The 25,050-nt window shown below is 41.2% G+C and overlaps 1 protein-coding gene across 1 annotated transcript; it reads left to right on the top strand.

Moving 5' to 3' along the window:
• The first annotated feature begins 242 nt into the window (after positions 1-242).
• On the top strand, positions 243-20,326 carry LOC110488224 (gonadotropin-releasing hormone II receptor-like). Its single transcript, XM_021560359.2, has 3 exons — positions 243-785; positions 15,973-16,174; positions 17,018-20,326. Exons 1-3 carry the CDS (start codon positions 243-245, stop codon positions 17,428-17,430), a joined length of 1,158 nt encoding a protein of 385 aa, XP_021416034.2. The 3' UTR covers positions 17,431-20,326.
• Positions 20,327-25,050: the final 4,724 nt, after the last annotated feature.

The raw sequence follows: 25,050 nt of genomic DNA, 5'->3' as shown, positions 1-25,050 counted from the left end.
AAATCTGGCACATTTACAGAGATGTTGGTTCAACAGTAAATGCCCCAAATAGTCATATTATACTGAATTATTTATTTCCTCACCCAGCCAACATATTGAAATATGTCCCAGTCAGATAAACCAAGTCAAGTCAAGTGAATCACTTTCTACAGTGATTTAATTACAAATGAAAACTATTATGATGAGGATAAGAATGATGAAGATGGGGAGGAAAATGACTTAATTATTTTCTTACTTCCAGGATGTCGGATGACAGGATGTTGGGAAACTTGACTCTTTGGTCGGCGACTCCAATGTTCCCGCCAGAGAACTCCTCCTTCAACTCCTCCCTCCCTACGTCATTCACGGACTGGGAGGCACCCACCTTCACCGCCGCTGCCCGCGTCCGCGTGGCCGCCACCATGGTCCTCTTCGTGTTCGCTGCCTTCTCCAACCTCTCCGTGCTGATCAGCGTGGCACGGGGCCGCGGGCGCCGCCTGGCCGCCCATCTCCGGCCACTCATTGCCAGCCTGGCGTCTGCAGACCTGGTGATGACGTTCGTGGTAATGCCGCTGGATGCGGTGTGGAACGTCACCGTACAGTGGTATGCCGGTGATACCATGTGCAAGCTGCTGTGCTTCCTCAAACTGTTTGCCATGCACTCGTCTGCCTTCATCCTGGTGGTGGTCAGCCTGGACCGCCACCATGCTATCCTGCACCCGTTGGACACGCTGGACGCTGGGCGAAGGAACAAGAGGATGCTGCTCGTTGCCTGGGTCCTCAGCCTGCTCCTGGCCTCCCCACAGGTGGGTGTACATACGGTAGCATCTACATCATTCTCAGACTACAGCATAACAACATGAATAGTCAATTAGTAAGCCTTGTATTGATGGCTGATCCACTATCTTACTAGGCTGTTATCCACATTGAATATCACTCCATTTCACTATGGTTTGACTTCACTGAATCATTTTGCGCCCACATTCAATTAGTCATTTGTGCCTATGTTTGTAATGGTTATGCATAACAATGCAGTCCATGACTGGATCACCATTTACGAATATTTTGATCGACAACATTTTTCCACGTGGGTCTTAAACTAAACCATAGTTTCTTAGAGGACTACTTTCTAGCTGATCAAAGTGTCCTTCTACTGGAACAGGTCCAGACTGAATCAGTGTATAGGAGCAATAGTGAAATGGAGAGCTATTCAGTTTGGATTCCGGGCTAGTAAGATAGCAGGGCTGCAATCGATCATAAGTTGGTCACTGTCTTCCTCACACAATAGAGCATACAGTCAGTGATCTGCCAATCAAATTAAGTCCTATGGGTAGGTGTGTGGTGCATTGTGAGGAAATGATCTCTCAGCAAAAAAAAAGATAATTTTTAAGGTTGGTGTAGTCAACTGTAATTCTATAGGACAAACACACCAGCTCTTGATTGTTGGCTGTAATAATGTGAATAGAATGGCTTAGAAGAGGAAGCAGCTGAAGCAGTCGTCAGCTTGGTTACAAAGTGTTTCTCTGGTCAAATAAAATGATCAAATTGGCTGAGGAGGTCAGCTGCATATTGATTATAGTCCCACCCCAATCCAAACAGTAGTGCTGTGAATGATATAAGCCTTTACCCACCCTGACAGGTAGGGAGACAGATAAGGCAGGGAGAGAGAGAGAGAGATTGCTTTCACTGTATATGCAGTGCATGCGGAAAGCATTCAGACCCCTTGACTTTTACCACATTTTCTATGTTACACCCTTATTCTAAAATGTATGAAATTGTTTTGTCCACTCATCAATCTACACACAATACCCCATAATGACAAAGCAAAACAAGTGCAAATGTATAAAAATTAAAAGTATTCAGACCCTTTAATCGGCTATTACAGCCTTAAGTCTTCTTGGGTATAACGCTACAAGCTTGGCACACCTATACTTGGGGAGTTTCTCCCATTCTTTTCTGCAGATCCTCTCAAGCTCTGTTGGATTGGATGGGGAGCATCGCTGCACAGCTATTTGAGGTCTCTCCAGTGACGTTAGATCGGGTTCAAGTTCGGGCTCTGGCAGGGCCACTCAAGGACCATGGTAGACTTGTTCCGAAGCCACTCCTGCATTGTCTTGGCTGTGTCCTTAGGGTCATTGTCCTGTTGGAAGTTGAACCTTCAGCCCAGTCTGAGGTCCTGAGCGCTCTGGAGCAGGTTTTCATGAAGGATCTCGCTGTACTTTGCTCCGTTCATCTTTCCCTCGATCCTGACTAGTCTCCCAGTCCCTGCCACAGCATGATGTTGCCACCACCATACTACACATTAGGGATAGTGCCAGGTTTCCTCCAGACGTGACACTTGGCATTCTTGCCAAAGAGTTGAATCTTGGTTTCATCAGACCAGAGAATCTTGAGTCTTTAGGTGCCTTTTAGCAAACTCCAAGCAGGCTGTCATGTGCCTTTTACTGAGTGGCTTCCGTCTGGCCACTATACCATAAAGGCCTGATTGGTGGAGTGCTGCAGAGATGGTTGACCTTCTGGAAGGTACTCCCATCTCCACAGAGGATCTCTGGATCTCTGTCTGAGTGACCATCGGGTTCTTGGTCACCTCCTTGACCAAGGCCCTTCTACCCCAATTGCTCAGTTTGGCCGGGCGGTCAAGCTCTAGGATGAGTTTTGATGGTTCTAAACTACTTTAATTTAAGAGTGATGGAGGCCACTGTGTTCTTGGGGACCTTCAATGCTGCAGAATTGTTTTGGTACCTTTCCCCAGATCTGTGTATCGACACAATCCTGTCTCGGCTCTCCACAGACAATTCCTTTGACCTCATGGCTTGGTTTTTGCTCTGACATGCACTGTCAACTGTGGGACCTTATATAGACAGGTGTGTGCCATTCGAAATCATGTCCATTCAATTGAATTTACTACAGGTGGACTCCAATCAAGTTGTTGAAACATCTCAAGGATGATCAATGGAAACAGGATGCACCTGATCTCAATTTCAAGTCTCATAGCAAAAGGGTCTGAATACTTTTGTAAATAAGTTATTTCAGATTTTTATGAAGAAAAAAAACAGTTTTCACTTTGTCATTATGGGGTATTCGGTGTAGATTGATTATGATTTGAATTTATTTAATCAACTTTAGAATAAGGCTGTAAAAACAAAATGTGGAAAAAGTCAAGGGGTCTGAATACTTAATAACGCACTGTATATATTCATTCATTTGATATGTATTGTCAATTGGTCTTTATAAAGAAAGCATGTGGATTTTTTCAATTTCCTCCTATTTACAGTGCCTTGCGAAAGTATTCGGCCCCCTTGAACTTTGCGACCTTTTGCCACATTTCAGGCTTCAAACATAAAGATATAAAACTGTATTTTTTTGTGAAGAATCAACAACAAGTGGGACACAATCATGAAGTGGAACGACATTTATTGGATATTTCAAACTTTTTTAACAAATCAAAAACTGAAAAATTGGGCGTGCAAAATTATTCAGCCCCTTTACTTTCAGTGCAGCAAACTCTCTCCAGAAGTTCAGTGAGGATCTCTGAATGATCCAATGTTGACCTAAATGACTAATGATGATAAATACAATCCACCTGTGTGTAATCAAGTCTCCGTATAAATGCACCTGCACTGTGATAGTCTCAGAGGTCCGTTAAAAGCGCAGAGAGCATCATGAAGAACAAGGAACACACCAGACAGGTCCGAGATACTGTTGTGAAGAAGTTTAAAGCCGGATTTGGATACAAAAAGATTTCCCAAGCTTTAAACATCCCAAGGAGCACTGTGCAAGCGATAATATTGAAATGGAAGGAGTATCAGACCACTGCAAATCTACCAAGACCTGGCCGTCCCTCTAAACTTTCAGCTCATACAAGGAGAATACTGATCAGAGATGCAGCCAAGAGGCCCATGATCACTCTGGATGAACTGCAGAGATCTACAGCTGAGGTGGGAGACTCTGTCCATAGGACAACAATCAGTCGTATATTGCACAAATCTGGCCTTTATGGAAGAGTGGCAAGAAGAAAGCCATTTCTTAAAGATATCCATAAAAAGTGTTGTTTAAAGTTTGCCACAAGCCACCTGGGAGGCACACCAAACATGTGGAAGAAGGTGCTCTGGTCAGATGAAACCAAAATTGAACTTTTTGGCAACAATGCAAAACGTTATGTTTGGCGTAAAAGCAACACAGCTGAACACACCATCCCCACTGTCAAACATGGTGGTGGCAGCATCATGGTTTGGGCCTGCTTTTCTTCAGCAGGGACAGGGAAGATGGTTAAAATTGATGGGAAGATGGATGGAGCCAAATACAGGACCATTCTGGAAGAAAACCTGATGGAGTCTGCAAAAGACCTGAGACTGGGACGGAGATTTGTCTTCCAAGAAGACAATGATCCAAAACATAAAGCAAAATCTACAATGGAATGGTTCAAAAATAAACATATCCAGGTGTTAGAATGGCCAAGTCAAAGTCCAGACCTGAATCCAATCGAGAATCTGTGGAAAGAACTGAAAACTGCTGTTCACAAATGTTCTCCATCCAACCTCACTGAGCGCGAGCTGTTTTGCAAGGAGGAATGGGAAAAAATGTCAGTCTCTCGATGTGCAAAACTGATAGAGACATACCCCAAGCGACTTACAGCTGTAATCGCAGCAAAAGGTGGCGCTACAAAGTATTAACTTAAGGGGGCTGAATAATTTTGCCCGCCCAATTTTTCAGTTTTTGATTTGTTAAAAAAGTTTGAAATATCCAATAAATGTCGTTCCACTTCATGATTGTGTCCCACTTGTTGTTGATTCTTCACAAAAAAATACAGTTTTATATCTTTATGTTTGAAGCCTGAAATGTGGCAAAAGGTCGCAAAGTTCAAGGGGGCCGAATACTTTCGCAAGGCACTGTACATGTATTTCATGCCAATACGCACTGATTTTGAATTTGAATTGAGAAATGAGGGAGTAGATTTCATCCCATGCTCACAGATCAATTTGTGACCAAAAGTACAGTACTTTTGATTTGAGTTCAGCGTTGAAGGCCCCATTGCACTGCACTGAGAGAAAATTGCTTTCCCTCCCCGCATGGCTAGATTTCTGAGTGTTCACTCTTTTGTTACTGTCACAGAGAGAGAGTTTACCACAAATCCAATCCCCTTAATGTCAGCGCCTCGGAGAGATGACATTTCTGGTTGTCAGTGGACACAACCTTGGAGATGCTAGTCAGTGGCTGTTGTTCCAAATGAATAGGAAGAAGGGAACAACACAGAACTTCGGCTGTAGGAGGGAGGGAGAAACACAAGGCGGGGGAGTCAGTCGACAGTGGACAAGGGAGAGAGATGTTAGCTCATTGAAAGGTAGGGTGGGTGGTGAGTTGTGGAGAGATCAATATGGCCCCTTTACCAACCACACATATACACTTGACATGGATGGCCATTCTATGGGAAATACATGTTCCTGGTTAAGCAATTAAGTCAACCCATCTTTTGGTGACTGAACACAGCACTGGTGACTGTGAAGAGAAATAAATGGATTATTGAATCCATCTCATTTACTATGTACGCAGGCACGCACACATACACACACTTTAAATGATGATAATCATGGAGCAGATATTATGTGCAGACAGAAGCCATCTCATATTGAGCGTTTCCATGTTTATGCTTACCAATTGACCAATGATTTTCAAGGATTGGTGGAGTTGGTCAGTGGTTCAATTCATTCAGCACAAAACCTGGTTGAATCAACATTGTTTTCACATCATTTCAACAAAATAAATCTACTGTATGGGATGACATTGAATCAACGTGGAAAACTGAAAGAAAAGTCATCAATTTAAGGGAATTTAGTATTTTTCTTCACCCGACTTTGAACCTAAATCCAATGACATGGTGAGTTTTTGATGAATTCATGTTGGTTGACTTTACCAAATGTACACTGAACAAAAATAAAAAAATAAAAAAATAAAAAAAAATAAAAAAAGTTTTTATTAGCACTTCAGTACAGCAGAACGATGGCAAAGTGTACTCTCCAAGGTCCTCATCAAAAACACTGCCAAAAATAGAATAGCGAAGTGAAGCTCTCCCAGCAGGCAAAACTGGTTGCAGTGACGTTTTTCTGACATCTTCTGTAATGTCATGGTATACTATTTGTAAAAGTTGTATTTTCCAGAAAGAAACATCTTTACCTAGGTGTAATACTGCTGACTTTTCTACAACCAGAAACTTTTTACATTCATAAGTCATCATGATATTTTCTCAACTTTTGTCTGCTACGATAGCTTTAGATATGAGAACATTTTGATGGAAGATGTTACAAGGGAAGGGAAGCTATTATCTCCTGGTTCCCCATGCCATTTGCATTTGTGTAATTATAGGAGATACGAGTGTCCGAGAGTTATGTCTGCAAACAGTGCCTTCAGAAACTATTCACACCCCTTGAATTTTAAATGGATTAAATATAAAAAAAAATCACTGGCCTACATACAATACCCCTGTCGTGTCTTTGGCATCATTAAACTGAAGACTGTTTAGTTTATCAAATCAATTCTCTGTAATTATTATTACGTGATTAACTAATCAGGTAGATGTAATTAACTAGGAAGTCGGGGAACCAAGGAAAATACACAATTACAAAGTTATAATTTTCCTAATATAACTTTCAGATATTTTAATACCTGATCAATTAGTCTTCTAATTAATTAATTATTATTTACCTCACGTTAGTCTCATTCCAAACGTTGTAAATTGTTGGTTATCTGCACAAACCCAGTCTTCACTATGAGTCATTAATACATCAATTGTCTCAATCATTTATTTATTAACTAACTAAATAATCACAGAAATGCACACACACAAACAAACAAGTAGATATGGTTACAAGGAAATGATAGGACAGGGGTGTCAAAGTCAAATGGACGGAGGGCCAAATAAAAAAATCAGCTACAAGACGAGGGCCGGACTGTTCGAATGTTCATTGAAAAATTTTTAAATGACGCATATAGTCTAGTGAACCTAATTGAACCTACTGAAAACCTAACAAATATATTACAATATGATCAGATAAATAAAGCAATATTTTCTTATGGCTCTGTCAGTAATCTTTAATTTTCAACAGACACAAAAGACAAATTTCCTTTATATAAATATCCCCATAACATGAACATTAAATGAAAGAAACCGGTATTCAAGGCACCATCAGTAGACTATATTTTCTATTTTAGCAAAAGTGGGCTAAATTTACTTCAAAGAAAAAACAATAATAGCAATTTTCTATCATCCACTCAACTGAAATATTTTTAAAATATAATTGGATTGAAATACAAAAAAATAAAGTGCAAAAATCTATTAATCAAAAACAACACTTTGTTTAAGGAGAAGTAACATGCAGTGAAAACAAATATTAAATTTTAACTTTTAAACTTGAACTGAGTAAAAACTCTAAATATGTGATTGCACAGTAATGTTCACTTGTTTGAGGTTGAGGGTGATACTTGGTGGTGTCCCATCTTTTCCACAAGTTCATCAATGTTCGGGGTAAGGCTCTGAGCTGAAGAAATCCTCAGAATTGAGTGGAGGTGTTCAGCAGTAAGTCGACTTCTGTGTGATGTTTTGTTCAGGTTCATCAAAGAAAACAGTTGTTCACACAGGTATGTGCTGCCAAACATAGACAACGTTTGAGCAGCCTGGATGCGCAGCTGGGGCATTGTGCCGGGGAGGAAACGGGCGAACTCCGCAGCACCCACTGCCGCATATTTTGCCCTCAGTGCATCATTGCATTGGAGGTCAATCAACTCCATTTGGAGGTTTGGTGGTGAGCTTTCCACGTCAACAGCAAATGGGTTACCGAGCAGTTCCAACCTGCTTTTTTGTGCTTCAAAGTCAGCAAATCGGCGTCGAAAGTCAGCGGCAAGCATACCTATTTTATCAGCCAACTGTGTGCTCGGGAACGCACTGGTAGAGAGCTTCTCTTTCATGGTCTGGCAGCTGGGAAAGTGGCTCAAATTTTCTTTCCGCATCTGCGTCTCCCACAGAGTCAGTTTGGTTTTAAATGCCTTCACTGTACTGTACATATCAGAGATGACACGATCCCGACCCTGCAGCTGCAAGTTTATTGCATTCAGATGACTCGTAATGTCACACAGAAAAGCCATTTCACACAGAAACATTTCGTCTCGGAGTTGTGTTGTGTCTTTCCCTTTGCTGTCCAAGAACAGACAAATCTCCTCACGAAGCTCGAAACATCTTTGAAGCACCTTTCCCTGGCTTAGCCATCGCACCTCTGTGTGATAAGGCAAATCACCATGCTCCGTTTCTAACTCCGTCAGAAATGCCTTGAACTGGCGGTGATTCAAACCTTTGGCTCTGATAAAGTTAACTGTGCGCGTGATGATGCTCATTACATGCTCCATTTTCAAGGCTTTACCGCACAACACTTCCTGGTGTATGATACAATGATAAGCTGTCAGCTCACCTGTCGCGTTTTCCTCTTGCATCTTTTCCCGTATCTTCGCCACCAGTCCGCTCCTGTGTCCACACATCGCAGGTGCTCCGTCGGTTGTCAAACCCACGAGTTTTTCCCAAGGCAGCTCCATCTCATTTACACATCTTGACACCTCTTCATACAAATCATGCCCCGTAGTTGTGCCATGCATAGGACGTAAAGCCAAAAACTCCTCTGTCACGCTTAGGTTGGAGTCCACTCCGCGGATGAAAATTGACAACTGGGCAATGTCAGAAATGTCGGTGCTCTCATCCACAGCCAAGGAATATGCAATAAAATCTTTTCCCTTTTTCACAAGCTGCTCTTTTAGATTGATGGACAACTGGTCTACTCTCTCGGCAATGGTGTTTCTGCTCAGACTCACATTTAAAAAGAGTTGCCTTTTTTCTGGGCAAACTTCGTCACAAACTTTAATCATGCAGTTTTTGATGAAATCCCCCTCCGTAAATGGCCGGGCTGATTTAGCGATCTCTTCTGCCAAAATAAAACTGGCCTTGACAGTTGCGTCCGCGTGTGTGTCCGCGTGTTTCGTTTCATAATGTCGTCTCAGATTATACTCTTTCAGTACCGCCACACTTTCTCCACACAGAAGACACACAGGTTTTCCAGCTACCTTCGTGAACATATACTCCGACTCCCACCTTGTTTGAAACCCCCGGTTCTCAGTATCCACCTTCCGTTTTGCCATTTTTGATGGGTATCTGAAAGTTAATTTTACTGTGATGCTGACGACTGCTGTGCCAATAAATATTGAAATGAAGCAGCCTACTGCTCGGTGCGTCACCTTTGCATTGTGGGAAATGTAGTATTGGTGCGTGTAAAAGATCTGCGGGCTGCCGGCTTGCTGCGGGCCGGTTCTAATAATAAATCAAGATCATCCCAGGGGCCGTAAAAAACCTTCTTGCGGGCCGGATGTGGCCCGCGGGCCTTGACTCTGACATATGTGTGATAGGAGAATGTGCCCTAGTGGGCTAAACCGGCATGGCGGCTTGTTAGACAAAGGGACTGAGAAGTGCACGAAAGATAAGATACGACAAAGTTGATAATTATAACAATTGAAATGCTAATCCTTTGCACATGCTCACTCATTCGGGAATAATTGCAATCAATATATATATTCACGCTCAGTGTGTCGTCGTGATCTCTGTTAGAAAGTTAGTTTCTGTTGGAGAGTTTGTCCGCCATCTCTCTCTCTCTGCCATGGTTAGAATGGATAGTTCAGAGTAACATTCAGCGATGTTGTTATAGAATAGATGTTTCGCCGGTTGTCGGCCTTCGCGTTCACAGGTACATAATTCCTAGCTGCAGACTAGTAATTAGTATCAAAGATTTGTTCTTATTCTGTCGGTATCAATAGTCTCAGAGTTTAACCATGTGGTATGGTTAAGATTTCAGCAATCTACTCAAACCTTAGCCCTCTCATAATTGAGAGAAGCATGGTCTGAAGGGAATTCCTCCTGGTGGGGGTTATATTCGTATCAGTAGAAAGGGGCTGTCCCATGACGCCAGATCAATGTCTGTGCTCATGGGGCGGGCCAATGACTTAGTTAACTTTAAAGGGAATTGGGTTCCCTTTCATTAAACAGTTTAAAATCACATTACATAAGTTCACAAATAGTTTAATCTTTACTCATTCATTTTATACAACAATTAGATGCAAGCCTCATAACTGAGACTCTTGTATACACAGGGTTATGGTAATGTGGCTGTATTGTCTCTCATGAGTTTCACAAACATTAAACGAAATGAACCGGTCGTAGCTGGATTCGTCCCCGACCGTGTACACCTTTTCCAAAACATGTACATTGTTCATTTCTCAAGTTCTATGCTGGAGAAGAGGTTCATTTGTTCTCATGTGAAAACTTTATTCTCTCTCTATGTCTGGCCATGAGGAAGAGAGTCTCCTCCAGGAATTTATGACCTGAGATAACAGCAGCCTGGGTGTAGGCGAGAGAGAGGGGGGGAAGGCACGCTATACCCAAAGAGGGCCACGTCATGACACCCCATAATGTCAAAGCGAAATTATGTTTTTCAAAATGTTTACAAGTGAAAAGTTGAAATGTCTTGTGTCAATGAGTATTCAACCCCTTTGTTATGGCAAGCCAAAATAAGTCCAGGAGTAAAAATGTGCTTAACAAGTTACATAATAAGTTGCAATAATACTGTTTAACATGATTTTTGAATGACTACCTCATCTCTGTACCCCACACATACAATTATCTGCAAGGTTCCTCAGTCGAGAAGTGAATTTCAAACACAGGTTCAACCACAAAGACCAGGGAGATTTTCCATTGCCTCGCAAAGAAGGTTACCTATTGGTAGATGGGTTAAAAAAAAAGCAGACATTGAATATGCCTTTGAGCATGGTGAAGTTATTAATTACACTTTGGATGGTGTGTCAATACACCCAGTCACTACAAAGATACAGGAGTACTTCCTAACTCCGTTGCCAGAGAGGAAGGAAACCACTCAGGGATTTCACCATGAGGCCAATGGTGACTTTAAAACAGTTGCAGAGTTTAATGGCTGTGGTAGGAGAAAACTGAGGATGGCTCAACAACACTGTAGTTTCTTCACAATACTAACCTAAATGACAGAGTGAAAAGAAGGAAGCTTGTACAGAATACAAATATTCAAAAACATGCATCCTGTTTGCAACAAGGCATTAAAGTAATACTTAAAAAATAGGCAAAACAATTTACTTTTTGTCCTGAATACAATGTGTTGTATTGGATTTGCCCCAAACACACATTACTGAGTCCACTTTCCATATTATCAAGCATAGTGGTGACGGCATCATGTTATGGCTATGCTTGTAATCGTTAGACTGGGGAGTTTTTTTAGGATAAAAAATAAAGGGAGTTACAGTTTTGACTTAAATCTACTTGAAAATCTATGGCAAGTAACAGAACTCAGGATAAGGCCCAGATGCAGACAGCTAGAGTCACAGATGTTTATTGACCCAAACAGGGGGCAGGCAAAAGACTGGGTTTCCTCTATCGTAATCACTCCTCTTTCACCCCAGCTGCCAAACTAACCCTGATTCAGATGACCATCCTACCCATTCTAGATTACTGAGAGAAAATGTATAGATTGGCAGGTAAGGGTGCTCTCGAGCAGCTAGATGTTCATTACCATTCGGCCATCAATGCTCTTTATAGAACACATCACTGCACTCTATACTTCTCTGTAAACTGGTCATCTCTGTATACCCGTTGCAAGACCCACTGGTTGATGCTTATTTATAAAACCCTCTTAGACCTCACTCCTCCCTATCTGAGATATCTACTGCAGCCCTCATTCTCCACATACAACACCCATTCTGCCAGTCACATTCTGTTAAAGGACCCCAAAGCACACACATCCCTGGGTCGCTCGTCTTTTCAGTTCGCTGCAACTAGCGACTGGAACGAGTCTTCATTCAAAGTCTCAGTCATGGACATTCGTACTGACAGTTGTGGCTGCTTTGTATGATATATGGTTGCCTCCACCTTCTTAACCTTTGTGCTGTTGACTTTGCCCAATAATGTTTGTACCATGTTTTTGTGCTAGTACCATGTTGTGTTGCTACCATGTTGTTGTCATGTTGTGTTGCTACCATGCTGTGTTGTCATGTTTTGCTGCCTTGTTATGTTGTTTTAGGTCTCTCTTTATGTAGTGTTGTGTCTCTCTTGTTGTGATGTGTGTTTTGTCCTATATTTATATTGTATATATTTTTTTATTATCCCAAGCCCCGTCCTCGCAGGAGGCCTTTTGCCTTTTCGTGGGTCTTCATTGTAAAGAAGAATTTGTTCTTAACTGATTTGCCTAGTTAAATAAAGGTTACATTTAAAAAAGACAGGTCAAAGGCAAGCAGAGGTCCGTAATCTAGGGCAGAGTCAATAAGGTACAGAACAGCAGGCAGGCTCGGGGTCAGGGCAGGCAGAATGGCCAGAACCAGGGAAACAGAACTTGAGACAGCAGAGAGACAGGAAAACATGCTGGTAAGACCTGACAAGACAAGACGAACTGGCAACAGACAAACAGAGAACACCAGTATAAATACACTGGGGATAATGAGGAAGATGGGCGACACCTGGAGGGAGGTGGAGACGAGCACAAAGACAGGTGAAACAGATCAGGGTGTGACAGCAATACCTGAAAATTGTTGTCTAGCAATAATCAACAACGAATTTGACAGAGCTTGAAGAATTTTGAAAAGAATAATGGGCAAATGTTGCTCAATCCAAGTGTGGAAAGCTCTTTAGAGACTTACCCAGAAAGACTCACAGCTGTAATCACTGGCGAAGGTGCTTCTACAAAGTATTGACAGGGGTGTGAATACTTATGTAAATTAGATACTTCTGTATTTAAGTTTCAATAAATAAATAAAATAAATCAAACAAACATGTTTTCACTTTTTCATTATGTTGCATTGTGTGTAGATGGGTGCGATTTTTATTTATTTTATCCATTTTGAAATTGAGGCTGTAACACAACAAAAAGTGGAATTCGTCAAGGGGTATGAATACTTTCTGAAAGCACTGTAGCTGACAAAGCCAAAGAAAATACGCTGATTAACATTGATTTGTGTGCGTCCTTGTGCATTTAATTGATATTGAGTGCTGGTGATGGAGGAAGTGGAAAACATTGAGCAAGAAGCGGTGTGTATGACAGTCTGTCATGAATTGCATGAAATACTGAGAAAGTGCAAGAATTTGCCTTAACAGGAAATGATAATACAGCAAAGGGAAGAAAACAATGTTATGCTAGTTAAAATATATATTTTTAAACTATTTGAAAACTAAACGGATTGAAAGTTAATTTCCTCCATTCCAGATAGGAATGCAGGACCAGGGTAAGATGTGAGAGCAATAGGAACCCGATCTATGGACCATAACTGGAGTGAAGATAATGAATTTGTTTCCAGCCTCAAGAGTAACAAAGTATTGGCCTAAACATTCACAAAAGCACCCATGGGCTATCACACTTGTGCTCAGTGTTAAAATAGAGGAGCTGGCAGCCTGTTTAGTTGGTGTGGAGCAGCAACAGTCGAGACAGTCAGTAGATCAGATGTAAAAATCGGTGGTATTTATTTACCGTACAGGTAATGGAGGAGAATGGATCCAGAGGTTGAATTTACAAAATATACAGTGCCTTGCGAAAGTATTCGGCCCCCTTGAACTTTGCGATCTTTTGCCACATTTCAGGCTTCAAACATAAAGATATAAAACTGTATTTTTTTGTGAAGAATCAACAACAAGTGGGACACAATCATGAAGTGGAACGACATTTATTGGATATTTCAAACTTTTGTAACAAATCAAAAACTGAAAAATTGGGCGTGCAAAATTATTCAGCCCCCTTAAGTTAATACTTTGTAGCGCCACCTTTTGCTGCGATTACAGCTGTAAGTCTCTATCAGTTTTGCACATCGAGAGACTGACATTTTTTCCCATTCCTCCTTGCAAAACAGCTCGAGCTCAATGAGGTTGGATGGAGAGCATTTGTGAACAGCAGTTTTCAGTTCTTTCCACAGATTCTCAATTGGATTCAGGTCTGGACTTTGACTTGGCCATTCTAACACCTGGATATGTTTATTTTTGAACCATTCCATTGTAGATTTTGCTTTATGTTTTGGATCATTGTCTTGTTAGAAGACAAATCTCCGTCCCAGTCTCAGGTCTTTTGCAGACTCCATCAGGTTTTCTTCCAGAATGGTCCTGTATTTGGCTCCATCCATCTTCCCATCAATTTTAACCATCTTCCCTGTCCCTGCTGAAGAAAAGCAGGCCCAAACCATGATGCTGCCACCACCATGTTTGACAATGGGGATGGTGTGTTCAGCTGTGTTGCTTTTACGCCAAACATAACGTTTTGCATTGTTGCCAAAAAGTTCAATTTTGGTTTCATCTGACCAGAGCACCTTCTTCCACATGTTTGGTGTGTCTCCCAGGTGGCCTGTGGCAAACTGTAAACGACACTTTTTATGGATATCTTTAAGAAATAGCTTTCTTCTTGCCACTCTTCCATAAAGGCCAGATTTGTGCAATATACGACTGATTGTTGTCCTATGGACAGAGTCTCCCACCTCAGCTGTAGATCTCTGCAGTTAATCCAGAGTGATCATGGGCCTCTTGGCTGCATCTCTGATCAGTCTTCTCCTTGTATGAGCTGAAAGTTTAAAAGGACGGCCAGGTCTTGGTAGATTTGCAGTGGTCTGATACTCCTTCCATTTCAATATTCTCACTTGCACAGTGCTCCTTGGGATGTTTAAAGCTTGGGAAATCTTTTTGTATCCAAATCCGGCTTTAAACTTATTCACAACAGTATCTCGGACCTGCCTGGTGTGTTCCTTGTTCTTCATGATGCTCTCTGCGCTTTTAACGGACCTCTGAGACTATCACAGTGCAGGTGCATTTATACGGAGACTTGATTACACACAGGTGGATTGTATTTATCATCATTAGTCATTTAGGTCAACATTGGATCATTCAGAGATCCTCACTGAACTTCTGGAGAGAGTTTGCTGCACTGAAAGTAAAGGGGCTGAATAATTTTGCACGCCCAATTTTTCAGTTTTTGATTTGTTAAAAAAGTTTGAAATATCCAATAAATGTCGTTCCACTTCATGATTGTGTCCCACTTGTTGTTGATTCTTCACAAAAAAATACACGCAACCTGTGTCAAAAGTCATGAACATGACTGGCGATCTGTGCTTGTTCAGTACTGTACAAGACGACTGTATTATACTGTATTATATTACAGATTCCTGATACGCTATAACAAGGCAATTTAAAAACGATAGAGATCAAAAAATGATAGAGATGTATCACTTCTATGTCATATCACCTCTGGTCCATAAATTGTTTTGAAAGGAATCATCCTTCTAACAGATTAGAATAGATAGATTTTGCTCTAGATTTCTTAATAGGCCATTCAAAGGCTGCTGAGTGCGTAAAAATGTCTGTCCTATGTTATTATACTGTTATTCACCCCATTAACATGTGTATGTATAGTAATTCTGTACTTCTTAATGCATCATTGCCCTCATAACTGAGCGATCAATTTACCACACCAGGAGACCAAGTTAACGTGGTATTTTATTTCTGATGGGCGCTACATGAATGTACAGCCAGAGAATGGGCCCCACCCTCTGAGGGCTAAATTCAATCCGTATAGCGGAAGTTCAGTACTATAGCGCAATTGGAATTTAAAGGACATTTCTGATTGAGCCGGATTATGCATTGTTTACTGTGAATGCAGTCTCCAAGGATCAAGGAACATTGCCTTTAAACCTCAATCACACTATAGCGCTGAACTTCTGTGATACGGATTGAATCGAACCCAGAGTCTCATTCGTCTCTACAGTTTCTTCCCTCTAGGGAGCTTTTCCTTGTCACTGTGCCTTGTATGCGCTTTGCTGGTCAATAGTTCAGGTTGACTTTAAAGACCTGTTGCTGTCAAGATGCAAAATAGACCTTTATCATGATTTCTCACGACCCGTTTGTCTTTCTTTCTCTCATAGCTGTTCATTTTTCGGGCAATCAAAGCCGAGGGAGTGGAATTCACTCAGTGTGTGACGCATGGAAGCTTCCACCATCGCTGGCAAGAGACGGCCTACAACATGTTCCACTTTGTCACGCTTTATGTGTTCCCCCTGTTAGTAATGAGCTTCTGCTACACCCGCATCCTCATCGAGATCAGCCGTCAGATGCACAAGGGCAAAGGTGTGTGTCTGTTTGTGTGTGTGTGTGTTAGTGTAAAAGGTGACGAGACTATGCACACTGCATTCTTTGCTTTCGTGATATATTTGACTATTGGACGTTTCAACAACACATACTTGATTGTCATATTTAGAGCCCAAAGTTGTTACTTTCCACATGATCTGACCAAGAAAATCTCTTATTTTTTTGTACCTTTATACACGGAACACCTTCCTAATATTGAGTTGCACCCCCTTTTGCCCTCAATTCCTCGGGGTATGGATTCTACAACGTGTCGAAAGCGTTCCACAGGGATGCTGGCACATGTTGACTCCAATGCTTCCCACAGTTGTGTCAAGTTTGCTGTATGTCGTTTGGGTGGTGGACCATTCTTCATACACACAGGAAACTGTGTGCTTTGCAGTTCTTGACACACTAAAACCAGTGCACCTGGCAACCTGTTCAAAGGCACTTCAATATTTTTTCTTGCCCAGTCACCCTCTGAATGGCACACATACACAATCCATGTCTCAATTATCTCAAAGCTTTAAAAAATCCTTCTTTAATCTGTCTCCTCCCCTTCATCTACACTGATTGAATTGGATTTAGTGATACAAATAAGGGATCATAGCTTTCACCTGGTCAGTCTATGTCATGGAAAGAGCAGGTGTTCCTAATGTTTTGTACACTCAGTTTTATAATCTCACTTTTTGTACATCTAATACATGAATCAATCAGCCATAGTCAGGTCCTGATCAGGTTACATGGTCAGGAAAACCCAGAGCTCTTGTTATCATCAACATCTTCAACTTACATAGTACCATTCCATATCTCCTCACATACTGTGTGTATCTGTTATCACTTCAGGTGGGGAGCCGTGCCTGAGGCGAAGTGGTGCTGACATGATCCCCAAGGCGCGAATGAAGACCCTGAAGATGACCATTGTGATTGTGGCGTCCTTCGTGATTTGCTGGACGCCATACTACCTCCTAGGCATCTGGTACTGGTTCCAGCCAGCCATGCTCCAGGAGACACCCGAGTACGTCCACCACGCCCTTTTCGTCTTCGGAAACCTCAACACATGTTGCGACCCAGTGATCTACGGCTTCTACACGCCCTCCTTCCGGGCCGACCTGGCTGATGTGGTCGCCTGCTGCTGCCGATCGCAGAACATCTCCCCGAGGTCCTTGGACCGCCTGGCGTGTCAGAGGGGCAGGGCAAGCAGAGAGGCAGAGTCTGACAATCCCAGTGGCGACCAGCCAAGTGGAAACCTCGGGTAGATATCCGTGGGCCTCTTGTTCAACTGCAGTGTAAAAAAATACATATGTTGATTTAACATACAATTGTAAACCAACCAGCTGCAATATGATTGTGAGTTTGCTCAACATTTGGGCATACAGTATACAGTAGCTGAAGTAACATACATTCTCAAGTTGAATTGTATGTTCACTCGACTTTGAATTTTAGGTTGAGTAAACATACAATTTAACTAGAAAATGTATTTAACCTTATTTGCATATTTCCCTGAGTGCCTTGCCTTTTGAGTGAATTGTATTTACCACCCATGACTGTATTTGTTAGCGACAGAGACATGGTTGATGTATTCAATGGTTTTCAGTACTGTAGCTATCCCCAAGTGAATGTCTAAGTGAATATGTCATCTTTAAAATGTAAGTATTTATGATAATATATTGTATAAACCCTAACACAATGGCCTGAAACTGTTAGTTTATAGGTCACATCAAGCCTGCATGTCACATCATGCTGGCTTGCAAAGTGGTGTGTAATTCCTGTTGGAATCGAGCCAGAGTGAGGATATCCAACAATTGGAAGTTTTAATAACCCACAACGTCCATTCAGAATGACTGCCAGGGTAAGGAATGTTGATTATTGAGGCTATCTAAATCATATAAACTGGAACAGACATCTCAGAAACAGGTGCAATAAGTCCAACTACTAACAGATTAGATTAGTTTAGAAACATTTATGTTATTTATGTTTGTGTAGCATAAGATGAACCAATCAAAGTACATGCAAAAACACAAGTATTGAAACAAACCATTCTGAAATTCAACCTGCAAGAGAGCATGCTGGGAAATATGAATATGTTGGTGTGGTTTTGATTTGTTTTGAGCAAACATTAATTTGTAAGTTTACTCAACAAGCTTTTTCAAATTCAGCTAACTTCGAGCAGAGAGTGTTGAGTAAACACACTTTAACACATTAGCTCAGATGCCACTCAACTCACAGAATAACACTTGGTTAAATTGGCTGGTTTACAGTGTGTGGGATGCAGATTATTTTACTCCCTGATCTCTTTAGTGTCCGTTTCCCAGACCCAAATTAAGGGCTCTATTCAATCTGTATCGCTGAAGTTCAGCTTTACAGCGTAATTGAAATTTAAAGGCAAAGACTGCATTCACGGTAAACAGTGCATATGTCGGCAATCACCTTTAAATTTCTATTGCGCAATCTGTAACGCTTCAGTGATACGCTTCAGCGATACAGACTAAATAGAGTCCTAAGACTACATAACCAAACACGTGGTCAATTGAGACTCCATTGAAATAGCTTTTTAGTCTAGGTTTTGGCTTAATCTGGATCTGGAAAACTGTCCCTTTGACTATTTCCTGTGTCACATACAGCTTCATAAAGCTTGGTAATGGAAGAATGGATTCTAGAACATTACCCGTATTATTGAGTGGGTCCTGGCAGTTCCACTATGAATGTAAAGACCTCCTTAGACAGAACACTCAAACACTTCCTTTAAACCAGTCTCTAGGGGAATATCTAGTTAACTAGTACCTTGGATTAAGAGTACATTTATTCAATTAATGACTTTGTACTTTGGGATTTCAGTGAAGACCCTGGTTGCAGTACATTCATAGAAAGGACAGCCGTAGAACCCTTTTGGAACCCTTTTTTCTAAGAGTTTAGATATATCCACAGAACAGTATAGACTTCCTAGAGAACTGCTTCGCTTCTGACACTAACCAAACAACTCTTATGTACCCAAGGAGGATCATATTGAACATCAAATATTTGGACCACATACTTTGGGTCTTTGGCCAGGGAGGACAGAACCTTGGGACCTCTTTTGAATTTCTATCCTCTGGATCATCACACGGGAATTACTACAAGATGAACTAACTGGGCATTGTTGATGTCTCAGCAAGAACCAAAACACTCATTACAACTGATTCCTGAGTAAGAATGTCCACAGGCTTCTGTATGTCTTAAACAAATCCTACTGTATCAAGACAGATTGTTTTTTTGTGATACAGCGTAGGCTCAGTTGAACTGTTTCTGAGAAATGTTTACTTCTTAAGTCAAAGGGAAGGCAATTACAATGTAGGTCTCTATGGAGCCAGTGACGTTATAAGATGGACCCAGAAAAACAAATGCCAGTGAGTAGGCAACGGGGTCAGTGTTTAATAAGGAACAAATTCATATACAGAGATTTGTGTTTTCTCTACGTCTTGTGTTGTACTCAGCCTAATCATCTCTGTTTACACACCTGATATATTCAACTCTTGTAATCATTCCATGCATGGCTAAAATGTTCCACATAATGTTATTGGTCCAGTATGTATTGTGATTGTTACAGCACGAAAACCCACATGGACAAATTCCGCTGTTTGGATCAGGTTGTCTTATTTTCCCCCCTTTTTTGTTTGTCACGGGAAAAGGGTTTGTTAACAAAAATATGGCAAACAACTACTAAGTGTATCTCAAGTACTTATTGAAAGGGTCCAGGACAAACGCCATATTCTTTTGGAAGCCTTCCGTTGGGTAATCTGAGTACATTCCCACATATTATACTAGCAGTGGATAGACGGTCATCACTGAACTCTATGCAGAGCTGTGACTGTATCCCTGAAGGAGGGATGCAGTTAAGTCCAGTCGTAAAAAACACCACCTCTTCTAGTGTCAACTCTTCTCCTGAACCCTCGAGATTGGACTGGAAATTTCCCCAAGCTTCCTGTTGCTTCCATCGTCGACAACCTCTTGACCAAGAGCGTCTCGATGATCTCAACAGTCTGTTTGATGTCGATGAAACACATTGTGCCACATAATAGCTCTGGGTGCTTCTCCAACGCCTCCGATTAATTCATCTTCAAACTTAGCAATGGATGCTTGATTCTTCATGATGAAATGCCAGTAAAGGTACTCTGAAACCACCTTCCTCTATTATGTGTCCTTGATTTTCTGTCGGTAACGGTAGCACACAGCGCTCTTGACATCTGGATGTTCTCCAGCATGGTGCAACTGAAAGTGTTAATGTCCTTTGACTGGAAGAGTTTATCCAAGATTTTCCTGACACCCAAATCCAACATTTATTTAGTGTCAGTGTTGAATTTCACAGTTTCTTTTTCTTTGTGACCTCCGTTGTCCACTGCCTCTTCGTTAGTGCCATTGACTGTTGTCTGTAAACGTCACTATAATGGCATGTTACAGATCTTTATCGGGCCAGACTACAAACAAAACAAACACAACAATAATGTGGTTTTAATAGTAAGTGCAAGATACAGTGCCTTCGAAAAGTATTCAGACCCCTTAACCTTTTCCACATTTTGTTAGATTACAGCCTTATTCTAAAATGGATTAAATATATATTTTAAATAAATCTACATACAATACCCCATAATAACAAAGAAAAAAAAACTGGTTTTATAGATGTTTGCTAATTTATTAAAAATAAAAAACTGAAATATGTAAATGTAATTAGTATTCAGACCCTTTACTCAGTACTTTGTTGAAGCACATTTGGCAGCGATTACAGCCTTGAGTCTTCTTGGGTATGACTCTACAAGCTTGGCACACCTGTATTTGGGGAGTTTCTCCCATTCTTCTCTGCAGATCCTCTGAGGCTCTCTGTCAGGTTGGAACGGGAGCATTGCTCCACAGCTATTTTCAGGTATCTCCAAAGATGTTCGATCGGGTTCAAGTCGGAGCTCTGGCTGGGCCACTCTAGGACATTCAGAGTCTTGTCTCGAAGCCACTCCTGCGTTGTCTTGGCTGTGTGCTTAGGGTCGTTCTCCTGTTGGAAGGTGAACCTTCGCCCAAGTCTGAGGTCCTGAGCTCTCTGGAGTAGGTTTTCATCAAGGATCTCTCTGTACTTTGCTCCATTCATCTTTCCCTCTGTCCTGACTAGTCTCCCAGTCACTGCCACTGAAAAACATCCCCACAGCATGATGCTGCCACCATCAAGCTTCACCGTAGGGATGGTGCCAGGTTTCCTCCAGACGTGACACTTGGCATTCAGGCCAAAGAGTTCAGTCTTAGTTTCCTGAGACCAGATAATCTTGTTTCTCATGGTCTGAGAGTCTTTAGGTGCCTTTTAGAAAACTCCAAACGGGCCGTAATGTGCCTTTTACTGAAGAGTGGCTTCCGTCAGGTCACTCTACCATAAAGGCCTGATTGGTGGAGTGCTGCAGAGATGGTTGTCTTTCTGGAAGGTTCCCCCATCTCCACAGAAGAACTCTGGAGCTCTGTCACAGTGACAGAAGTGACCTCCCTGACCAAGGCCCTTCTCCCCCGATTGCTCAGTTTGGCTGGCTAGCCAGCTCTATGAAGAGTCTTGGTGGTTACAAACTTCTCCATTTCAGAATGATGGAGGCCACTGTGTTCTTGGGGACCTTCAATGCTGCAGAAATGTTTTGGTACCCTTCCCCAGATCTGTGCCTCGACACAATCCTGTCTCGAAGCTCTAAGGACAATTCCTTTGACCTCATGGCTTGGTGTTTGCTCTGACATGCATTGTCATCTGTGGGACCTTATATAGACAGGTCTTACCAAATCATGTCCAATCAATTGAATTTACCACAGGTGGACTCCAATCAAGTTGTAGAAATATCCCCAGGATAACAAATGGAAACAGGATGCACCGCAGCTCAATTTCAATTTCGAGTCCCATAGCAAAGGGTCTGAATACTTATTTTTAATACATTTGCTAACATTTCAAAAAGCCTGTTTTCCCTTTGTCATTATGGGGTATTGTTTGTAGATAGATGATCTATTTTAGGTTAAGGCTGTAAAGTAACAAAATGTGGAAAAAGTCAAGGTGTTTGAATACTTTCCGAAGGCACTGTATATCAAAAGCTCTGGGTTTATCATACACTTTTGTTATCAGTACATACTATTTTAATTATTATTTTTGTTTTACAGATTCGATTTCTAAAGCCTATTCAATTGCTTGAGACAATTTATTGTATTGTTGCAAGCTTGATTTTCCCAGTTCAACAACATCTAAAGAGGATGTCCAGATCAGGTCATCTTGATTGATTGAACACAATCTGTAACAAGGGAGCGGTCGGAATGTACACAATTGTTACCCGGAGCATAATGAGGAAGGGGTAGGGTTTAATGTTTTTTGATTTAGTCCAGGGGAGGGTCATGTAATTTGTAATCTATTAAATGTTATATTGCTCAGGGTTTCAGAATGAGTTGCTTATTATAGTATCTCGATGTGTGCCCGATGATGCCCCTCATCTCTGATTCCCTGCTGGTCATGCAATATCAAGTGCTCCTAGTGTGGTCTCAATAGCATTATCTATAGCCTATACTATAGGCTATAAGCATAGGCTATACAAAGAACATGCTCAGAGAAGCAAAGAGCAAAGTTATAATTCTAAGAAAATGCACTTCATTCCCAAGTTTTGCGCTGCTGGTATGGTGTACAGTATATAAAACTAGGCTACACTGCATTACACACACTGCAATGGATAGGCCAGGCCTGCCCTGCTCTTGCTGATATAAACCATTTTTAGCTGCCTATGGTGACACTTCAGGAGGAAAGTCAAAGGTTTCTTCCCGAAAATAATGTTTTATTTGTCCCAAAAATGTAATATCTGTGTGTGCCGAACTAGGTCTACTGATGTCCTGTTCAGTTTGAAAGGGAGAACACGAAGATGAGAAGGAAGACTGGAGGTACGCTTGCTACTGCTATAATTCTGAAGCTATTTATCAGCGTTGTTGACCTAACCCTAAGCCATATTTGAGGAATTGACATAACTTGCTGTGATGAGCCAGCTGCGGAGATGGACAGCGCTTGGGTGCTGATAGGAGGCTAATTCATTTAAATAGTCTTCCTTTTATTTTGACTTTAAGCTACTAACCACAAGATGGCTTTGTGTTGGAGCCTATTTCTTCCTATTCAAGAAAGAGCTTGTTGTGTTAAGTTAAAACCAGGGCTAGAATTGAGGAGATATGTGAGTGTATTGTGGCTTTGTTAAAGAAAATGGCTCAAAGCATAGGCCCATCCCTTGTTAGCTTTAAGACTTTGAAAATACTTACATGGACCTGATTATATTAAGCGATCTATAACGACCCTGTAGTCCGCAATGCTTTATGCTATAAACTATGTAAAATGCTGGGAAAGACGTGACTTTGGTTTGTTTCTATGACATTTAGAGTTTGCACTACAAACTTCGATAGACTAGGAGACAAAAAAATGTACTTTGCTTGGGAAGTAATGTGCGATTCTGTCACTATCAATTGACGTTGGACATTTAAACAGGCTATTAAACAATATACTAACCATAAATCAGTCAGGGGCAAGACAGGTAGCCAAAAATGAATTATTTAGGCTATATTATTATTATTATTTCAACTATAGACTGCCATTTAAGAAATCAATTGTGAAGCATTTGTGATATGCTACAGGCTGGCAGGAGCACTCAACATTTCAACACATCAACAACTGCAATCCATAAGGCTATACAGTCATTCTACACTGCCTTTGAATTCACTTTTAGAAACATGAGTTTGTGGATCATACGGTGAGCTATGCATGCCTAGTTTGTTAATTTAGCCTAGCAGATGCTCTTATATTCCCATGCCCTAATCACAGTCAAAACAAATCTATTTTGTAACAACAATATAATGGAGTAAAACAGAATAAATTAGAAAATGATAATTTCCCAAATTACCAAGTGCATATAGGCCTACCTGATGATATGCAGCTGCTGTGTTAAACAACACTTGTGTTTTTCTGTTGCGTTCAATGTTTATAGTTGATAGACAACTTTAGCACTCTTCCAAACTTGGACTATCCTCTTTTTTTAGCAATAGCTTGTTTTGATATCAAAACGTCTCCGGTGCCGATGCTGAAGCATGCGCTCATACGTTGCCATGCTCTGTTGCATTACTCTAATATATTCTGCTCTTCTTCAGTCGTGTAAAATGACCTATAATTGCATGAAATGCGTTTATAAAAGGTTATTTTTTCTTCTCGGAACGCAAATCATATGATAGATTCATGCAGTGCTTTCATTATAATGAATATCTTTTCACCCTTACCCTCGTCGGAGGTGGTCTGCGAATCCACAACCTTCTGGTTACTTTGTTCTTCGTTTTCTAAGCATTAAATGGCAGTCTCTAAAACTGAATTTCGGCACTGGTCTGACCTAGGAGTGAGGGTAAATGGTTGGCATGTTCTCTGCTATCCACTTTATGTTTTCATTATTATTTTGGGTACAGTGGAGGGTCACTTTTTTTCAAGCATTCAGGAAGGGTCGGGAAAAAAATATATTTTTTCTTAAGGGAGTGCCATCCATTTTAATTTCAAAGGGGTCCGATTATAAATAGAGGTATCCATCATTATTTAATGAACAAAAATAAAAAACGCAACATGCAACAATTTCAAGGATTACAATTACAGTTCATATAAGGCTTAATCTATGGATTTCACATGACTGGGCAGGGGCAGGTTATGGTTGGGCCTGGGAGGACATAGGCCCACCTACTGGGGAGCCAGATCCAGCCAATCAGAATGAGTTTCTCCCCACAAAAGGACTTTATTACAGACAGAAATACTCCAAAGCACTGCAGGTTAAGAAGCCAGATGTGGAGGTCCTGGGCTGGTGTGGTTACACCTGGTCTGCAGTTGTGAGACCGGT

Source organism: Oncorhynchus mykiss, chromosome 32 (genome assembly GCF_013265735.2).
Source record: "Oncorhynchus mykiss isolate Arlee chromosome 32, USDA_OmykA_1.1, whole genome shotgun sequence".
NCBI classification, from domain to species: Eukaryota; Metazoa; Chordata; class Actinopteri; order Salmoniformes; family Salmonidae; genus Oncorhynchus; species Oncorhynchus mykiss.
Note: the sequence above shows the minus strand (reverse complement) of the source record. Positions and strands in the feature narration are given on the sequence as shown.

Coding starts and splice junctions, on each gene's coding strand:
- LOC110488224 (XM_021560359.2), top strand. CDS start 243: ATGTCGGATGACAGGATGTTGGGAAACTTGACTCTTTGGTCGGCGACT. Junction 786..15,972: donor TGCTCCTGGCCTCCCCACAG/GTGGGTGTACAT, acceptor TTTCTCTCATAG/CTGTTCATTTTTCGGGCAAT. Junction 16,175..17,017: donor TCAGATGCACAAGGGCAAAG/GTGTGTGTCTGT, acceptor TTATCACTTCAG/GTGGGGAGCCGTGCCTGAGG.